This window comes from Vanrija albida (assembly GCF_041260175.1).
Source record: "Vanrija albida strain AlHP1 chromosome Unknown contig_6, whole genome shotgun sequence".
NCBI classification, from domain to species: Eukaryota; Fungi; Basidiomycota; class Tremellomycetes; order Trichosporonales; family Trichosporonaceae; genus Vanrija; species Vanrija albida.
In genome coordinates, this window is record NW_027191425.1 from 1,340,126 (window position 1) to 1,354,989 (window position 14,864).

At 66.1% G+C, this 14,864-nt stretch overlaps 5 protein-coding genes and 1 non-coding gene across 6 annotated transcripts; 2 read left to right on the plus strand and 4 right to left on the minus strand.

The window, feature by feature from the left end:
- Positions 1-5,174: 5,174 nt before the first annotated feature.
- On the minus strand, positions 5,175-6,539 carry Q8F55_007887 (uncharacterized protein; the record flags this gene model as incomplete). The annotated part of the gene is made up of 3 exons (XM_069356301.1): positions 5,175-6,101; positions 6,150-6,442; positions 6,500-6,539. 3 exons carry the CDS (start codon positions 6,537-6,539, stop codon positions 5,175-5,177), a joined length of 1,260 nt encoding a protein of 419 aa, XP_069206142.1.
- Positions 6,540-7,993: 1,454 nt separating this feature from the next.
- Q8F55_007888 (uncharacterized protein) lies at positions 7,994-9,130 on the plus strand (the record flags this gene model as incomplete). The annotated part of the gene is made up of 3 exons (XM_069356302.1): positions 7,994-8,227; positions 8,393-8,743; positions 8,777-9,130. The coding sequence occupies 3 exons, from the start codon at positions 7,994-7,996 to the stop codon at positions 9,128-9,130; spliced, it is 939 nt and encodes a 312-aa protein (XP_069206143.1).
- A 127-nt stretch (positions 9,131-9,257) lies between these two features.
- Q8F55_007889 (uncharacterized protein) lies at positions 9,258-10,707 on the minus strand (the record flags this gene model as incomplete). The annotated part of the gene is made up of 3 exons (XM_069356303.1): positions 9,258-9,566; positions 9,612-10,639; positions 10,680-10,707. 3 exons carry the CDS (start codon positions 10,705-10,707, stop codon positions 9,258-9,260), a joined length of 1,365 nt encoding a protein of 454 aa, XP_069206144.1.
- A 537-nt stretch (positions 10,708-11,244) lies between these two features.
- On the plus strand, positions 11,245-12,448 carry Q8F55_007890 (uncharacterized protein; the record flags this gene model as incomplete). The annotated part of the gene is made up of 4 exons (XM_069356304.1): positions 11,245-11,278; positions 11,318-11,691; positions 11,748-12,260; positions 12,311-12,448. 4 exons carry the CDS (start codon positions 11,245-11,247, stop codon positions 12,446-12,448), a joined length of 1,059 nt encoding a protein of 352 aa, XP_069206145.1.
- A 92-nt stretch (positions 12,449-12,540) lies between these two features.
- Positions 12,541-12,666, minus strand: Q8F55_007891. Its single transcript has one exon. It is a non-coding gene; the product is annotated as a tRNA-Ala (tRNA).
- A 390-nt stretch (positions 12,667-13,056) lies between these two features.
- On the minus strand, positions 13,057-14,532 carry Q8F55_007892 (uncharacterized protein; the record flags this gene model as incomplete). Its single annotated transcript, XM_069356305.1, has 2 exons — positions 13,057-13,149; positions 13,183-14,532. 2 exons carry the CDS (start codon positions 14,530-14,532, stop codon positions 13,057-13,059), a joined length of 1,443 nt encoding a protein of 480 aa, XP_069206146.1.
- Between the last annotated feature and the right edge of the window lie 332 nt (positions 14,533-14,864).

Genomic DNA, 14,864 nt, shown 5'->3' on the forward strand with positions numbered 1-14,864 from the left:
GCGTGTGGTGGTTGAGCAGGATCGCCTTGTTGTTGGCGTCCGCCGTCGGCCAAGAGGTGTGGTGGTCGAGGCTTAGCACTGGCGGCTAGCATGGACGGGGGAGATGTGATGCGATGCGTGCTCGACACTTCATGGGCACGAGAGGTGCGCGGTCGATGGCGGGTTGGTGGTGGTGAGGGCAGCAGCAGCAGCAGTCGAGACGGGGGGGTCTGGCTAGCTAGCTAGGGTCGGGTGACACCTTCCTTGCCTGTGCAGGATGTCGGAGCTGCGCCTCTGATCGTCGGCGTCGATGCTTGCTCCTGGACGCGACAGGCGCCGAGGGGTCGCGGTCGAGATGCCGGCGGATGGATGCGGGGAGAGAAGGCCGAGTGGTCGTGCACGTCGAGTCGGCCAGGTTTCTAGAAGGATGGTGATGATGCTAAGATGGTGATGACAGAGAGAGAGTCGAGGATAGAGTTGTGGAGAGAACGGGACCTGCGAGTTGGACCATCTGCAGCAGCAGCGGCGCAGCAAATGCTTCCCACCCTGCAATCCAGCCAGCGCCGGAAAATGTCCTGACTGTGGGCACGAGGCTAATCGCAGGCAGGCAGGTGTCGGAGGGGTAGGACGAGGAGGAGGAGGAAGGGAGCCGGATTGGAGAGGGGAGGAGCGGTTGAGATGCGGGTACGGTGGCTGCAGTGGCTACCTGTGCCCTCGTTTTACCCGTGCTGGCTTGCTGGGTGCGTGTTGGATGTATCTTAGCCTATGTTGTAGTTGCTAGCGAGCGAGCGAGCGAGCGAGGTACGGGTACGAGGGAGCGGGGGGGAAGGGGGAGGGGGTTACGTTGCTGCGCTGATGCACGCAGGCAGCCAGGCAAGGTGGTGTCCGCTGGGTCCAGACTATGAGAACGACTGGAGCCGAGCGAGGCTGGGCGGCGCTGTGCTGGGGTATACCAGGATAGGAATACAGGAATACCAGGACCTGATGGGAGGTGCTATGGAGACGAGCAGCGCAGGCGGCGGCGGCAGCGGGCAGGCAGGCAGGCAGGCAGGCAGGAACAGCAGCGCGAGAGGGCATCACAGATTCGGGGTGCTGGGGAGTCTAGTTGCGGGGGTGGATGGGCGGCTCTGGGTGGCCGTGGTCCAGGTCTGTCGTGTCCGAGTCTCCGTGTTGCCGCCTGACCATCCCTACTGTCCCTCCCTCGGTCCCTCTCCTTCCCTTTCCCCTCGTCGTCCTCCACGCCTCCCCTGCCTCTCCTTGCTCGTCGTCGCCGAAACAGGGGCCGGCTCCTGCGTTTTTTGCTCCCCATGTGCCTGACCGAATTGATTGACATGACATCAATCAGTCAGGTAAAAACACTGCGGCGCCGCCCGCGGTGCGCCACGCCGCCGACGGCGCCGCGAGCACGCGCGCCTGAGGGTGGATGCAGAGCGAGCGAGTGTGCGTGCTCTACGAGACGACGACCAACAGCGCGCCGCGCCGCGCCGCCGCTCGATCTCAAAGCCATTACATCGGTCGCTGCCGTGTGTATGCACGCGGGGAGGGAGAACGCGCCACGCTGCCGGCAACCTGGCTAGGCCTCGTCCACCCGTCCAGGACTCGTCGGCCGGATTGTAAACTTACCTAACAACGGATGCATCGAGTGAGAGCAAGCCGGGAAAGCGAGCCGGCAGCTAGTGCAGGGGCTTGACAAACCTTGGTTGCTGCAAGCAGCCGTAAGTGTTGACGTGGGTAGAGAGCTAATCTGGCCCTCGGTCGCAGGCGGGCAGCAGACGGGCAGAGGCACGCTGCACGAGTTTCGGACAAACGGCAGGGTCTAAGGGAACGAGTTGTTTCGAACCATCAGTCGTGGGTGGTGCACAGGCTGGGAGCTTGGGCTGGGAGCTGGGAGTGTGAGCAGAGGTGAGCGAGCCCGCCCCGCGCGTTGCCCACCTGCAAATACATCCAGCCGAGACGGTGGGCGCGCGCCGAACCAGCGCGAGTACCGCGCGGGGCCTCGTGCCGCGTCTTACGCAGATGGAATGCGGATACGCCGCGTCTCTGAGCGACACTCTGCTCGTCGTGCTCTAACCTGCCAGAACAGCAGCGGAAGCTGGACGGCGCCACAATCCGTACATCCCCAGCTTGATGGTGCGTACTACGCGCGGAGAGTTTTTTTTTCCATGGCCACCATGGGACCTGGAAAGAGAGGGGCATGCATGACGGCAGGTGACCAGTGGGAGGTGGGAAACACCTCGCCAAGTACGTTGCTTTACGTTATTGAGGGCGGTAAAATTCTCCGCGCGATTGCTGCCTGCATTGTTCCTTCGCCCGCGTCGGCCGCCGCCGTCGAGTTGGTTGCTCGACTGCCGGGCGGTTTGACTTGGCCGCCCTGCCCGCGTGCATGCTTGCTTCCCGTGCTTGGCTTGACGTGTCCTACGCTACTGTCGGTCGGCCAGACCTTTTGTACTCTGCTCGCTATCTCATCCTGCGCTAGCGGCGTGTGGCGCACCGCGGCGCAGGTGGGCTCTAAAGCCAAAGTTTAGGCACAAGGGATCTCGACGTCGACGGAGCGGAGCAAAGGAGCGAGCTGGTGCACGCAGCAGTCGTCGGGACGAGGACGAGATCCAGCGTGGCGCTGCTCGTGCTCGCGACGCCACCTCGTCGCGACGGACAGTTGGCAGTCACTAGGAACAGCCGGTGGGAGCATGCTTGCCCGCTTGGAGCAGGCAACGGGCGGGCGCGACACGGCATACGAGAGATGGTAACTGGCCCTGGTGCTGGTGCGGCCATGAAACGGTTGCGCGGGCGGCAGCATAATGGGTACGAGAGGTGGTTGCGGGCTGCGGGTGTGGGCAGCGGCGCGGCAGTCGGCGCCGGCCTGGCCCGCCGGCGGATGGAAGATGGCAGATGACTGAAACTGAATCTTCCTAATCTACCATTTCTCTGGGCAAGGTTGCGGCGGCGGCCGCGGCGCCGAGCAAACCTTGGAGGCGACAGTGTGCGGCTCGCGTGTGTTTCAATTGCGCCACGCCACGGAATGGGGCAGTCTGCGCCACCACGGTCTGCGCGCGGCTCGGCACAACCAATTTAGCGGCGGCGTGTGCAGATGCGGGACCGACGCGCCTGAAAATGTACATGTCGGCGGCGGCGGTCGACGGCGTTGAATGAATTCTGAGCGAGGCCCGAGGCAGACGGCGCCACCGACTGAGGCGGCCGCGGCCGACCTGTCCTCAGTCCAGTCCGCTGCTCTGCTCAGGGCGAGGCCGGCGTGTGCCTTGTGCGCCGAACTCGAGGTTGAGCAACAAACGCATGCTTGCAACCCTTGGAAAGTCATGGTATTGGTTCACTCGTGTCTCACCCTGAAACCTAAGTGTCGTCCTCATGACAATGACTGCGTCTTCAAACGCACAGAGGGCTCGAAATGACTACTTTACCCCCCCCGCCACAATCGGCGTGTGCATTGCCAAGTCACATTGCAGCTCTCGAGATTGTGTGGTAATGCGGGTGAGCTGAAACGGCCTATGCGTGCGAGCTGGCTGCCGCGGAGACTGCTCGCTGCTCGCCGTCGTCGACTTCCCACACCCGGCCTTACGGCAGCGGGTTGAAACAGGTCCGCTGGCAATATGACCTCTTGCCGCTGTTGCCGTCTGTGTCACTCTCAAACAGCCATAAAGCATGTGACGTTTGCCTCAAGTCGGTCCATTCATTCCCCGGAACAATGACCTCGTCGTCAACGCCAGGCCCGTGTCGTCAGACACGGCCTGCCAAACGCTCAGATGACCAGATTTTAATTTTACGCGTATAATGAATGTCTCACGGTGGTCTGGCCGTCTGTGCTGCGGCGCTGCGGGGGTGGGTGGAGCCGAGGCACTTGACTACAGGTACGCTTATTCGCGCCGCTGCTCGCGACGACGGCGGCGCTGGGTGGCGGTGGTGCGGCCGCCAGCTGACCCAGCCAGCCCCTCGCCGCCAGGTGGCTGGTGTGAGCACGAGAGCGGGGAGGTACACCCCGAGCGGCGACGGGGTCGGTGGGGCCGGAGCTACTGCATGTACTTACATACTCACGGTCCCATCGGCCGCGTACCTGCTGCTCCACCGCGGCGCCGATATCGCAGCGAGGCACCGTCAACGCAGCCAACCTAGATATGGCAGTGGGGCCGCCAACCTTGATATGGCGGGGTCGTGGGTGGCGCCAGTGCAGTGGCGTGTGCAGAGTGGCACTGCATCGCCGCCACCAGACGCGCTCGCTCCACAGGCGTGCGGGAGAGTACGCGCACGCACGCCTCCCCACCCCGGCAATCTTAGGAATCGATCGTAGGCCAGGCCAGTTGGTCCCGGCCGTCGTGTGATAGCGAACAGCGAGCGAGATCTCGCGCGTCATTCCGCCGGAGAGAGCGGGGGTCGACGCGAACCAGCGAACCAGGCTTACGGCGCGTCGAGGGTCGCGGCGTCACTTTTCGCAACATCGCTGCGGGCGCAGCACGCAATGCTGCGCCGGAAGTGGGTTGCACGCGTGTGGCAGCGCCCGCCACACGCGGTGGGGCTGCCCGTCTCGAGTCCGCTGGATCTCAAGACGGCAAGTAGAAGTAGAGAGAGGCGGCCAGCGACCCACCCAGTGCACTAGCGAGGCCGAGACCCGTACCGCCGACCGAGGGCTCGCGCGACTGCCGACCGAGAAGTTTTTCTGCGATCGCCGACGCCGGGGGACGCCGGGAAAAGGCATGTACCGAGGTACCACGGGGCGGGCTCGTGCTCCGCTGTTCCGTCGGCCCGCCGCTGCACACGCAGCGGGCATGGCGGGCACGTAGCCTCGGGGCCGACTCGGGTGGAGGAGCCGACACCCTCGCCCTCGGACACATGCGCACAGGTACAGAGGTACCTGCTCCCCTCACCGCGGAGAATGGGTTCCGGCGGATGTATGGCCGCCGTGGTGGGTGCAGTGGCCTCGGCAGAGGCGCGACGGGCGCCGCATCGGTCCCCTCGTTCGGCGTGGATGGGTGCTCGAGGCCGCTTTGACGCCGCCTCAAGGGCAAGCTTGTCGGACTCGCGGTGAATGACGACGACAACGACTCGGCCAGAGCAAGCAATCACCTCGCCACACCACCGCAGAAACAGAACATTACTATTCATATAGCTCTAGTAAACAACAGTGAAGTCTATGAGGAAACCAACTGCAGCGGCAAACGCCCGCCCAGCCAATGCACGCACACCCATCACGCGGTAATCTTCTGCGAGCCCTGGAAGCGGGGGAAGAACGACTTGCCGGCAAAGAAGTCCTTGGTCTTCATGCCAATGATGAAGCCGGGGGCCGTGACGTTGCCGAAGAGCGGGAGGGGGAGGTATCCCGAGCCTTCCTTGGTGCCGAGCGAGACGACCATGGCGCCGCCGGTAGCGGGGGCACTGTAGGCCTTGGGCTTCTTGCCCTTGATCTCGGCGTCGATGACGGCGGCGAGCGCGGGGCCCTCGGCGGCGGCGGCGACGGCCGTCTTCCAGCCCGCGACAGCAGCGACATCACCGATGGCATAGTACTGGCCCGAGAGGGGCGAGCCGGCGGCGGCCTGCACGCGGAAGAAGGCGTCGACCTTGATGTAGTTGTTGTTGGTGAGCGCCGTGGGGTCGACAGCCTTGACGAGGCCAGAGTTGGGCGTGTTGCCAATCGACACGAAGACGTAGTCTGCCTCGACCGACTTGCCCGACTGGAGGGCAAGGCGGCGGACGCCGTGCTGGAGGCCCGAGGTGCCGTCCCACTCGGAGCCCTGCACGGGGCCCTTGGGGAAGACGACGCGGTCGTTGAGCACGACGTTGACGGCGCGCTGCTTGAGCGACTTCTCGAGCGCGACCGAGAGCTTGCGGTCGGTGGGAGGGGGCGAGTAGACCTCCTTGGCGGTCGAGGCGATGCCCGAGGGCTGGAGCAGGCCGTTGTCAGAGTGCACGATGGTGACGTGCTTGTTGGGGTAGAGCTCGGAGATCTCGCCGGCGACCTCGGTGCCGACGGTGCCGCCGCCGATGATGGCGATCGACTTGGCCGCCTTGATGTCGTTCTGGATGCGGACGAGGTCGGCCTTGAAGCCCTCGAGCGTCGAGCCGGGGGTAGGGCGCATCGGCAGGGGCTGGGACGCGCCGGTCGCGATGATGGCTTTCTGGGGACGGTTAGCGTGGTCCTTGGCGCCTGCCTGCACAGCACTCACAACAAACGACACCTCGGTCGAGCCCTCGAACGGCTTCTCGAGTACGAGGCTGTTCTTCTTGAGCTCGACGACCGAGTTGGGCGAGAGCACGCGATGGCGCGAGCCGCTCTTGAAGATGGACGCCTGGGTCACCTCGGCGGTGAGGTTCTTGGACTCCCAGCCGGGGACGACGAGCGCGCGGACAACGGCGGGGAGGTGCACCGTGAAGCCGTTGCGCTCGACGAGGAGGATGCGGTGGTCGGCGGGAAGCTTGTCGGCCAGCGCGTTGACAAAGGTGTGGCCTGCGACTGAGGCTGCGGGGGTCAGCCGGATCCGGATAAGGGAGGGTGCCGGCGAATGAAGCCACTTACCGCCAATGACGACGACGTTCTTCTGCGGGGAGCCGGCCATTGTTACTTGGTGGTGAGTGGCGAGTGGCGGGTGTGAGTGGTGCTTGTGGTGGAGCTGGAGCTGGTGTTGTTGTTGTTGTTATCGACGTGCTGCTGCTGGTATTTATCCCAGACGGGGTTGGTCTGCCCACGCGCTGGCAGCCAGACGGGAAGACAGAAAAAGTGGTGCACTCTACGCGTCATTGCTGGCTGACAGTAAGCCAACGGGCGAGCAACTTCCGTCGGAAACTCTGGTTGTTACCAAGACGTGGTGCAAGCCGTCAGGGTTTGCCACGTGGCCGTCCCTCCCGCGGAAAAGTGGTGCTCACCCAGGAGCCACCTGGAGCCACCTGTCGCGCGCCGTCGCCGACGCTGATTATCAACAATGCTGCTTGGCGAGCTTGACGACGCGTGGCCAGCACGCTATCGCCGTCGAGGCTCCCGCCGCCCGCCGGGATATGCGCGCACACGCGAGCTAACCGTCGCGACGAGTCAGGTTTAACCTCGCTTCAACCCTGCCAAACCAATCTGGTGCAGCGCCGTCGTGCGGGCGAGTGGCGGCGGCCCATGCTCGCTGGCCGACGGACATGAATGTACCACATGCCTTGGGCCGTCACCGCTGGGTAAGCATGCCCAGGTTGGCAGGTGTGATGAGCAAGATGCGAGGGGCGTGCTACGCGGGGGACGCCCCGCTTCGGCGCCGAGGTTGTCACAAGTACAAGGGCGCGGTCGGCGGTCGGTGGGTCTGCTTTGTGATGCTGGGTGGTGCCCCGGCGCACGAGGGCAAGACGACGAGTCTGCTTGGTCGAGGCGTGCGCAAACATCGGACTGGCAGAGCCCGGGTTGGTCCTCGCTCGTTCCTCACGATTTCTCTCGCCACCATTCATCAGCTGGCCAAGCTGGCCAGCTCTGCGAGTCACTCGATGCCACCGACTCGAAACGAATGAAGCGGCCCGAGCGGTCCACAGCCCTCCTCCCCAGTCGACACCTCCGACTCTGAAGGGAGTCGCTCGTGAGCTTCACCGTGGTCTCGTCCCCGCCGTGTCCAACACAAAATGTCCGCGTAGCCGCGTTCCCGCGACAGGTGGCTCGACAGAGAGGTAGAGGCAGCTTGCCGTCGCGCCAGGCTCTAGCAGCACCGAGCAAGCAGCCGAGTCGTACACCGGCACGGCGTGCGTGTGTGCGTGCATGCAGCGTCTTGCCAAGATTGATGCTTGCCGTCGTTACATGCAAGCGAGTCGAGCTGCGCTGTTGGGACAATGTCGCGAGATTAGAGTGGGTCCGGGCCGGACAAGGCCGGCTCACGAGTGGGTTAGCAGCGATGATGTGATGCGGGCGTGGGCCGACATGGACGACATCGACTCGCCCTCGACTCGAGCAACAAGACCACATTCCACTCACTCGCTTACCGTATCCCGTCCCGGGCGATATACATAACCCGCACGCCGCGTCCTCGAGCACACGCCGCACACAACCATGACCACCCCGCTCCCGTACCACCTGATCAACGCGTTCGCGCCGACGCCGCACGCGGGCAACCAGGCGTCGGTCGTCATCTTCCCCTCAGCCGACGACCCGCGCGCCAACAACGAGGACTTCTACCGCCAGACCGCGGCGGACTTCAACCTGAGCGAGACGGCGTTCCTCGTGCCGCTGGACGCGGGGGCCGACGAGCCGCGGTACGGGCTGCGGTGGTTTACGCCGGCTGCTGTGAGTTGCGAGCGTCACGAGCGAAGCGAGCGGGAGGGAAGGGGAGGAGGCCGAGGAGTTGGCAGGCAGTGCCGCCCGTACCAGTGCTGCCGGGGGGCGAGCCAACTCCGAGCGGCGAGGGCAGAGGGGGGAGGAGCAGACGCGAAGAGAGGCTGACCCCCGCAGGAAGTCCCCCTCTGCGGCCACGCGACCCTCGCCGCCGCCTACACGCTGTTCAACTACGCGCACCCCCAAGCCAAGAAGGTGCACTTCGAGACGCGTTTCCGCGGCTCGCTGTCGGCCACGCTCGAGAGCGCGCTCGGGCAGGGCGCGAGCGTGGGCCTCGACTTCCCCGTGACCGAGACGCCCGTCTCCGCGGAGCTGGACGGCATCGGCGCGCAGGTCGCCGCCGCTGTCGGCCTCGGCGCGGGCGACGTCGTCGGCGTCGGCAAGTTCGACTTTGGCGTCGACGCGTACGTCGTGGAGGTGGGGGGTGGGGTCGACGTGTCGAAGATCAAGGTCGACTCTGCGGCGCTGGTGAGTGCGGGCGAGGACGAAGGCTGACGACAGGCCAAGGCCGTCCCGCTCGCGGTCGTGACCCAGCTCGGGAAGAAGACGGGCACCGGCACCGTCGCGATCGCGTCGCGCGTCTTCGCGCCCGGCGTCGGCATCGAAGAGGACCCCGTCACGGGCTCGGCGCACACCGCCCTCCTGCACTACTACCTCCGTACTGGGGCCGCCGCGGCCCGCGTCGCTGCTGCTGCGGGCGTGGACGCCGCTGATGTCGAGGGGGTGGTGCTTGACGCCGCGCAGGAGAGCGCGCGCGGCGGGCACATCCGCGCGAGCATTGTCGACGGGCGCGCGAGCCTGATCGGCAAGGGCTGGCGCTGGGGGTTCGGCGAGCTCGAGGTGCTCCCGCAGTAGGCGGCGGCGCGGGGTATCGAACTCTAGTCTGTATGCAGTTGTCTGATTCTCTTTGCCGACACACAAGGTACAACTGCATTCGGGCTACATTGTTTCTTCGACACTAATCGCTGTCCGGCTCGCGACCCTACAACCTCGCGCGCTCCTCGACAGCAGGCGGGACATAGTCGGAGAACTGCTTCGCGCGCACCTTGTCCAGCTCGGTGCGCGTCACGCGGCGCACCTCGCGCGCGACGTCGTACCCCGCGCGCGAGGCCGTCGTGCTGCCGGCGCGGTAGAAGGCCGGCTTGCGCAGGATGCTCACGACGCAGCTGCCGCCCAGGCCGAGGTTGTGCGCCAGCGCGTTGCGCACATTCGGCACCTGCAGGTCGCCGGCCTCGCCGCGGATCTGGAGCGTGAGGTAGAAGATCATGCCGAGGCCGGTTGCACCGAGGGGCTGGGGGGTTAGTTCGGCCGGAGGTCGCTGCGGTGTTGTACTTACGTGTCCCTTCGACTCGAGCCCACCGCTCGGGTTGACCACCCACTTCCCACCATACGTGTTGTCGCCCTTGTCGACAATGTGGTGCGCCTCGCCGGGCTTGCAGAGCCCGAGCGCGTCGTACGTGATGAGCTCGTTGGGCGCAAAGCAGTCGTGCAGCTCGATGACCTGGACGTCGTTCGGGCCGATCCCGGCCTGCTTGTACGCCTTCTCGGACGCGCGGCGCGCCATGTCCGAGCCAGCGAGCTCGATGCGCGAGTGGTCGTTGTAGAGCCGCGCGCTGTCGGTCGCGACGGCCTGGCCCACAATCTCGATGGCGCGGTCCTCGAGCTTGTGCTTGCGCACAAACTCCTCGCTCGCGACAATGGCCGCGGCGCCGCCGTCGCTCGTAGGCGAGCACATGGGCAGCGTGAGCTCGCGCGTGATCGGGCGCGCGTTCAGCACCTCCTGCCACGAGGGCGCGAAGCGGAACTGCGAGTACGGGTTCTTGGCCGAGTGCTGGTGGTTCTTGGCCGAGATCTTTGCCATGTGCTCGTTTGTCGCGCCGTAGCGCTCGCAGTACTCCTTGCCCGCGGCGCCGAAGATGCGCGCGGCGGACGGCCCCTTCTCGGGCGTGGGGTACGCCTTCTCGTCCTCGATCTCGAGCACCTGCGTGAACGTGCCCGCGATGGGGGAGGGGCGGTCCGTCCACGGGGACGAGAGCGAGCCGGGGGCCATGCGCTCGAACCCGAGCGCGAGCGCGCAGTCGGCCTGGCCCGACTGGATTGCCTGGACGCTGTTGACAAAGGCCGAGGACCCGGTCGAGCAGTTGTTGTTGACGTTGAGGATCGGAATGCCCGTCATGCCGATCGTATAGAGCACGCGCTGGCCGGACGTGCTGTCGCCGTACACGTACCCGACGGTCGCGAGCTCGACGGCGTCGTACGTGATGCCGGCGTCGAGCAGCGCCTTGACGGTGGCTTCGATGCCGAGCGCATCGTAGTCGCGCTCGCCGCGCGGCTTGTCGAACTTTGTCGAGCCGACGCCGATGACTGGGGGGTTAGGGGGGCGGGGGGAGGGGGAGCAGCTCACCAAAGGCTTTCTTGGGCGTGTAGACCATTGTGGGTTGTGGGTTGGGTTGTTGGACCGCGTCGGCGTTGGCGATGCGTTATATAAGCTGTTGAGCGTGAGCAACCGTCGAGGACCAACCCAACCGGATTAGCGGGACATGTGGTCGAGGGTTAGCCGAACAAGCCGTGTCCCATCTCACTCGGCCATGTGACGTCTGTCGTCCCCGCCGCCCCGCAGAGCCCCGCAAGCCAAGCCAACGCCGCGGCGTCGTCCTCGGCCATGGCGCCGTGTCGCGGCTAGCATTCCGTCCTGGGCGAGCGAGCGTGCACAAACAGAGAGAAGGGAGCGTGCAGTGCCTCACCTTGCTCCACGCACACCCCCCACTAGCCTGTGCTCTCGGCGCCCGGCTGGCTCGAGATAAACCCCCTCCCCACCTGCACTTGCGGGGTTCGGAGTTGGCCGTCGACCGTGTTGGCATCCACCACCTCATCATCCACGACAAGACTACATAATACCTCGCAGTCAGCTCGGTTCCACTCGCATCGCACAGCCGGGCCCCACCTCACGCACCCACCCACCAGCCACCATGTCCGTCCTCAACACGCAGCTCACCCAGCAGTGTAAGTCGTCCGCCCAGACGCCCACTCACTCCCGCCCAGTCGGGATCAAGCACCCCATCCTCCTCGCCGGCATGTTTGTCGCCTCGGGCCCCAGGCTCGCGGCGGCCGTGTCCAACGCCGGCGGGCTGGGCGTCATCGGAGGCCTCACCATGACGCCCAAGCAGCTCCGCATGAACATCAACGAGCTGCGCAGCTACCTCGTCGACAAGAGCGCGCCGTTCGGCGTCGACCTCGCCATCCCCAAGATTGGCGGCGGCGCGCGCAAGACCAACCACGATTACACGCACGGCCACCTCGAGGAGCTCATCGACATCATCGTCGAGGAGAAGGTCCGCCTGTTTGTGTGCGCCATTGGTGTCGTCCCGCCTCACATTGCCGACAAGCTGCACAAGGGGGGTGTGGTGGTTGCCAACGTGAGTTGCCGTGGTGTGTCAGCTTGCGTGCAAAGCCTGGGGTCTAACCCCCCCAGATGGTCGGCCACCCAAAGCACGTCCCCAACGTGATCAAGAACGGCGGCGACATTGTCATCGCGCAAGGCGGCGAGGGCGGCGGGCACACGGGCGCCATCCCGTTCTCGGTGCTCATCCCGGCCTGTGTCGACGCGGCGCGGGGCCACGTCTCCAAGCTCTCAGGCAAGCCCATCATGGTGCTGGCCGCCGGCGGCGTGTTTGACGGGCGCGGGCTGGCCGCCGCGCTCATGTACGGCGCGTCCGGCGTGTGGGTCGGCACGCGCTTCGTCGCGTCCGAGGAGGCGTCGGCGCCCGACGCGCACAAGAAGCAGGTTGTGTCCGCGACCTGGGGCGACACGACCACCACGCTCATCTACTCTGGCCGGCCGCTGCGCGTCAAGCGCACGCCGTACGTCGCCGAGTGGAACGACACGCGCCAGGACGAGATCAAGGACCTCACGGGCCGCGGCATCGTCCCGTACGAGCACGACCTCGACAAGAACCCCCAGCGCAGCATCGAGGCCAAGATGTGGGTGAGTAGGGCGTGGGTCTGGGCAGGGGGCGACGCGCGCTGACGACCCAGCTCATGGGCGACAACGCCGCCGTCATCGACAAGGTGCTCCCCGCGCGCCAGATTGTCGAGGACATGGTCGCCGACGCGGCGAGGGCGATCCAGGGCGGCGCGGCCGACATTGTTGGTGGGGGCCGCGCGCGGCTGTAGGTGGCGGGTAGGTGGCGGGCAGGCGCCAAGAAAGTTGTAAGGGGATGCAGCACGTTGTACTTGGACATGCCAGAGACGCGCAGACAAAAGAGTGGACGAGTTCGGAATCGAACCGAAGACCTTGTCAAATCGGCTTTCCGATTGCAGAGCGAGCGTCCAACGAAGGACGCTCGCCCTGCACTGCGAATGACACGCTCTACCGACTGAGCTACTCGCCCTTGCGTCTGCGCAGGCAAGACGCTTCATCAGTGGTCGCGGGCCGCGTCAGAGGCCAGAGGGCGGCATCTAGGCGCTCTAGGCGTTGGTTCGGTGCCGAGTGCCGGGGCGCGCACAGCCGACAGGCGACGATGGCAGTGGGCACGGCGGGCATGACGGCTGGGTGGGTGCCGGTAGAGTTGTCGCACGCTCGCCGAGAGTGACAACCGCGACGGGAGGCGCGGGGGGGCCGGCCGCCTTGGCCGGCGGGGTTCAACTGCTACTGCCACTCTGTCTGCTGCATCGTACCAGACGCGAATAATACTATTGTTGCACACAAGTAACTGCACGGGGCATCGTCGTCCTCCCGCGGCATCTGCCACCCCTGCACGCCATCTCCTCCCCGCACCAACCTACACCCCCGCGCCGCTGATCGCCTTGTCGCGCAGGTTGCCCTTGTGGCCCTTCTGCAGCTGGTTGCGCAGCGCCGTGACAGAGATGCCGACCTGGCGTCAGCGCAGTCCCTGGTGGCAACTCACCTCAGCTGACAGCTTGGCATAGTCGACCTGCGCGACGCCCAGCGACACGACATGGTCCATGACCGCGCGCTTCTTGTCGGCCGTCCACGCGCTGCTCTTGGCACCGCGCGCCGTGCCTGCAGCCTTGGGGGGTGGTGCCGGGTCGTCGAGCGGCTCAGACTTGACGCGCGGGCTCGAGCCGCCGGCCAGCTCGTCCTCCTCCTCCTCTTCCTCGCGCACCGGCTTGCGGCGCCGCACCGGCTTGGCCTTGATGGCTCGCGGCTTGAGGTCCTGCGCCGTGCGTGGGCGCTTCCGCCCCGGGCGCTCCTCCTCGCTCTCTGCTCTAACTGCACGCTTGCCCTGCATCTTTGACGGTCCGGGATCGGCTGCCCGCTTGCGGCGGTACGTTACCAGCGGCTGCGGCTGTGGCTCTGGGTCGGGGAGCGGCGTCGTGGCTAGGCTCGAGGTCGGGGGTTGTGGTGGCGCGAGTAGCTTAGGTTGCTGTGCTGGCTGCTGGGCGACTTGCGTCTCGCTCGTCTCCGATTCTTCCTCCTCCGCTTCGGATGCCGAGCCTGATTCCTCGCCCGACGCGCTCTCGCTCGGCGCGTTGCTCACGCTGCTGAGGTGGCTCGGGCCGTCGTCGCGGTCTGGCGCGAGGGGCGGGGGCGGGCCTGCACCGACGGGCGGGTTGCGCGCGAGTTCGAGTATCCACCGCTCGGTGCGCGCCCGGGACGAGTGGGGCGTGGTGTCGGGGGCAAGTTGGGAGGTGAGCGCGCTGTCGGGGCCGGGGTCCTGGTCGTCGCCGGTAGGTTCGTATCCCGACTCGTTGTGCGGCTGTGCAGGAGGCTGCTGAGGTGGAGTGGGTAGAGTGGGTGGTGGCTGATGCTCCTGTTTGACCTTGGCTGACGCCTGCTTGATGCTGCCGGTGGCGAGGGCCTTCGGAGCCGGATTGGCGGACGACGAGGGGCGCGCCTCCTGGCGCCCACTGCGGCGGGTCGCTGTCGCAGGTGTCCTTTGGGATGACGCGGGGTGTCCGCCCCGCCCACGGCGCGCGGTGGCTGGCCGGCTGGGACCCGCGACGTCGTCTTCCTCGTCGACCTCGACTGTCCCCTGCAGCGCGGCGAAGCGTGCGACTTCTGCCGGCGTCATGTCGGGTGGGCTGTCGTCCTCGTGGGGCGCAGCGGGTGCAGCGTCGGCCGCTCCCGCGTCCCCCTCACCGTCGGCCTGGGCCTTCTTCTTGCCATTCTTCCTCGCCGTCGTGCCGCTGGCCTTGTTCTTGGGTGCAGGCTTGGGTGCTGGTGCTTTGGGTGCTGGCTTTGGTGCTGGTGCTGGGCGTGTAGGGGCCGAGCGGCTGCGCGTGTTGGGTGCCATGGTTGACGAGGGGAGTATGGTTGGAAGAAGGATGTTGAGTGACGATTGATGGGTTGTGTGTGTGAGTCGCGTTTGGGTGGTAGAGTCGAGTGGGTCAAGCGTTTGGTGGTGGACTGGGCGGTGCGGCGTGCGGCGCCGTGGTGCGGGTATGGCACTGTTCTCTCACGGTGGGGGTGGGGGGTGACGCTGACGCTGACGGTGCTGCTGCTGCGTGTGGGGGCGTGTGCGGCGTGTGCGCGGCGTGCGCCCTTCGACAATGTGTGTGCGTTGGAAGCATTTGGGTGACGACGAGGGGCCGAGCGGCGCGGCGCGGGGCGAGCAGCGGGGCACGG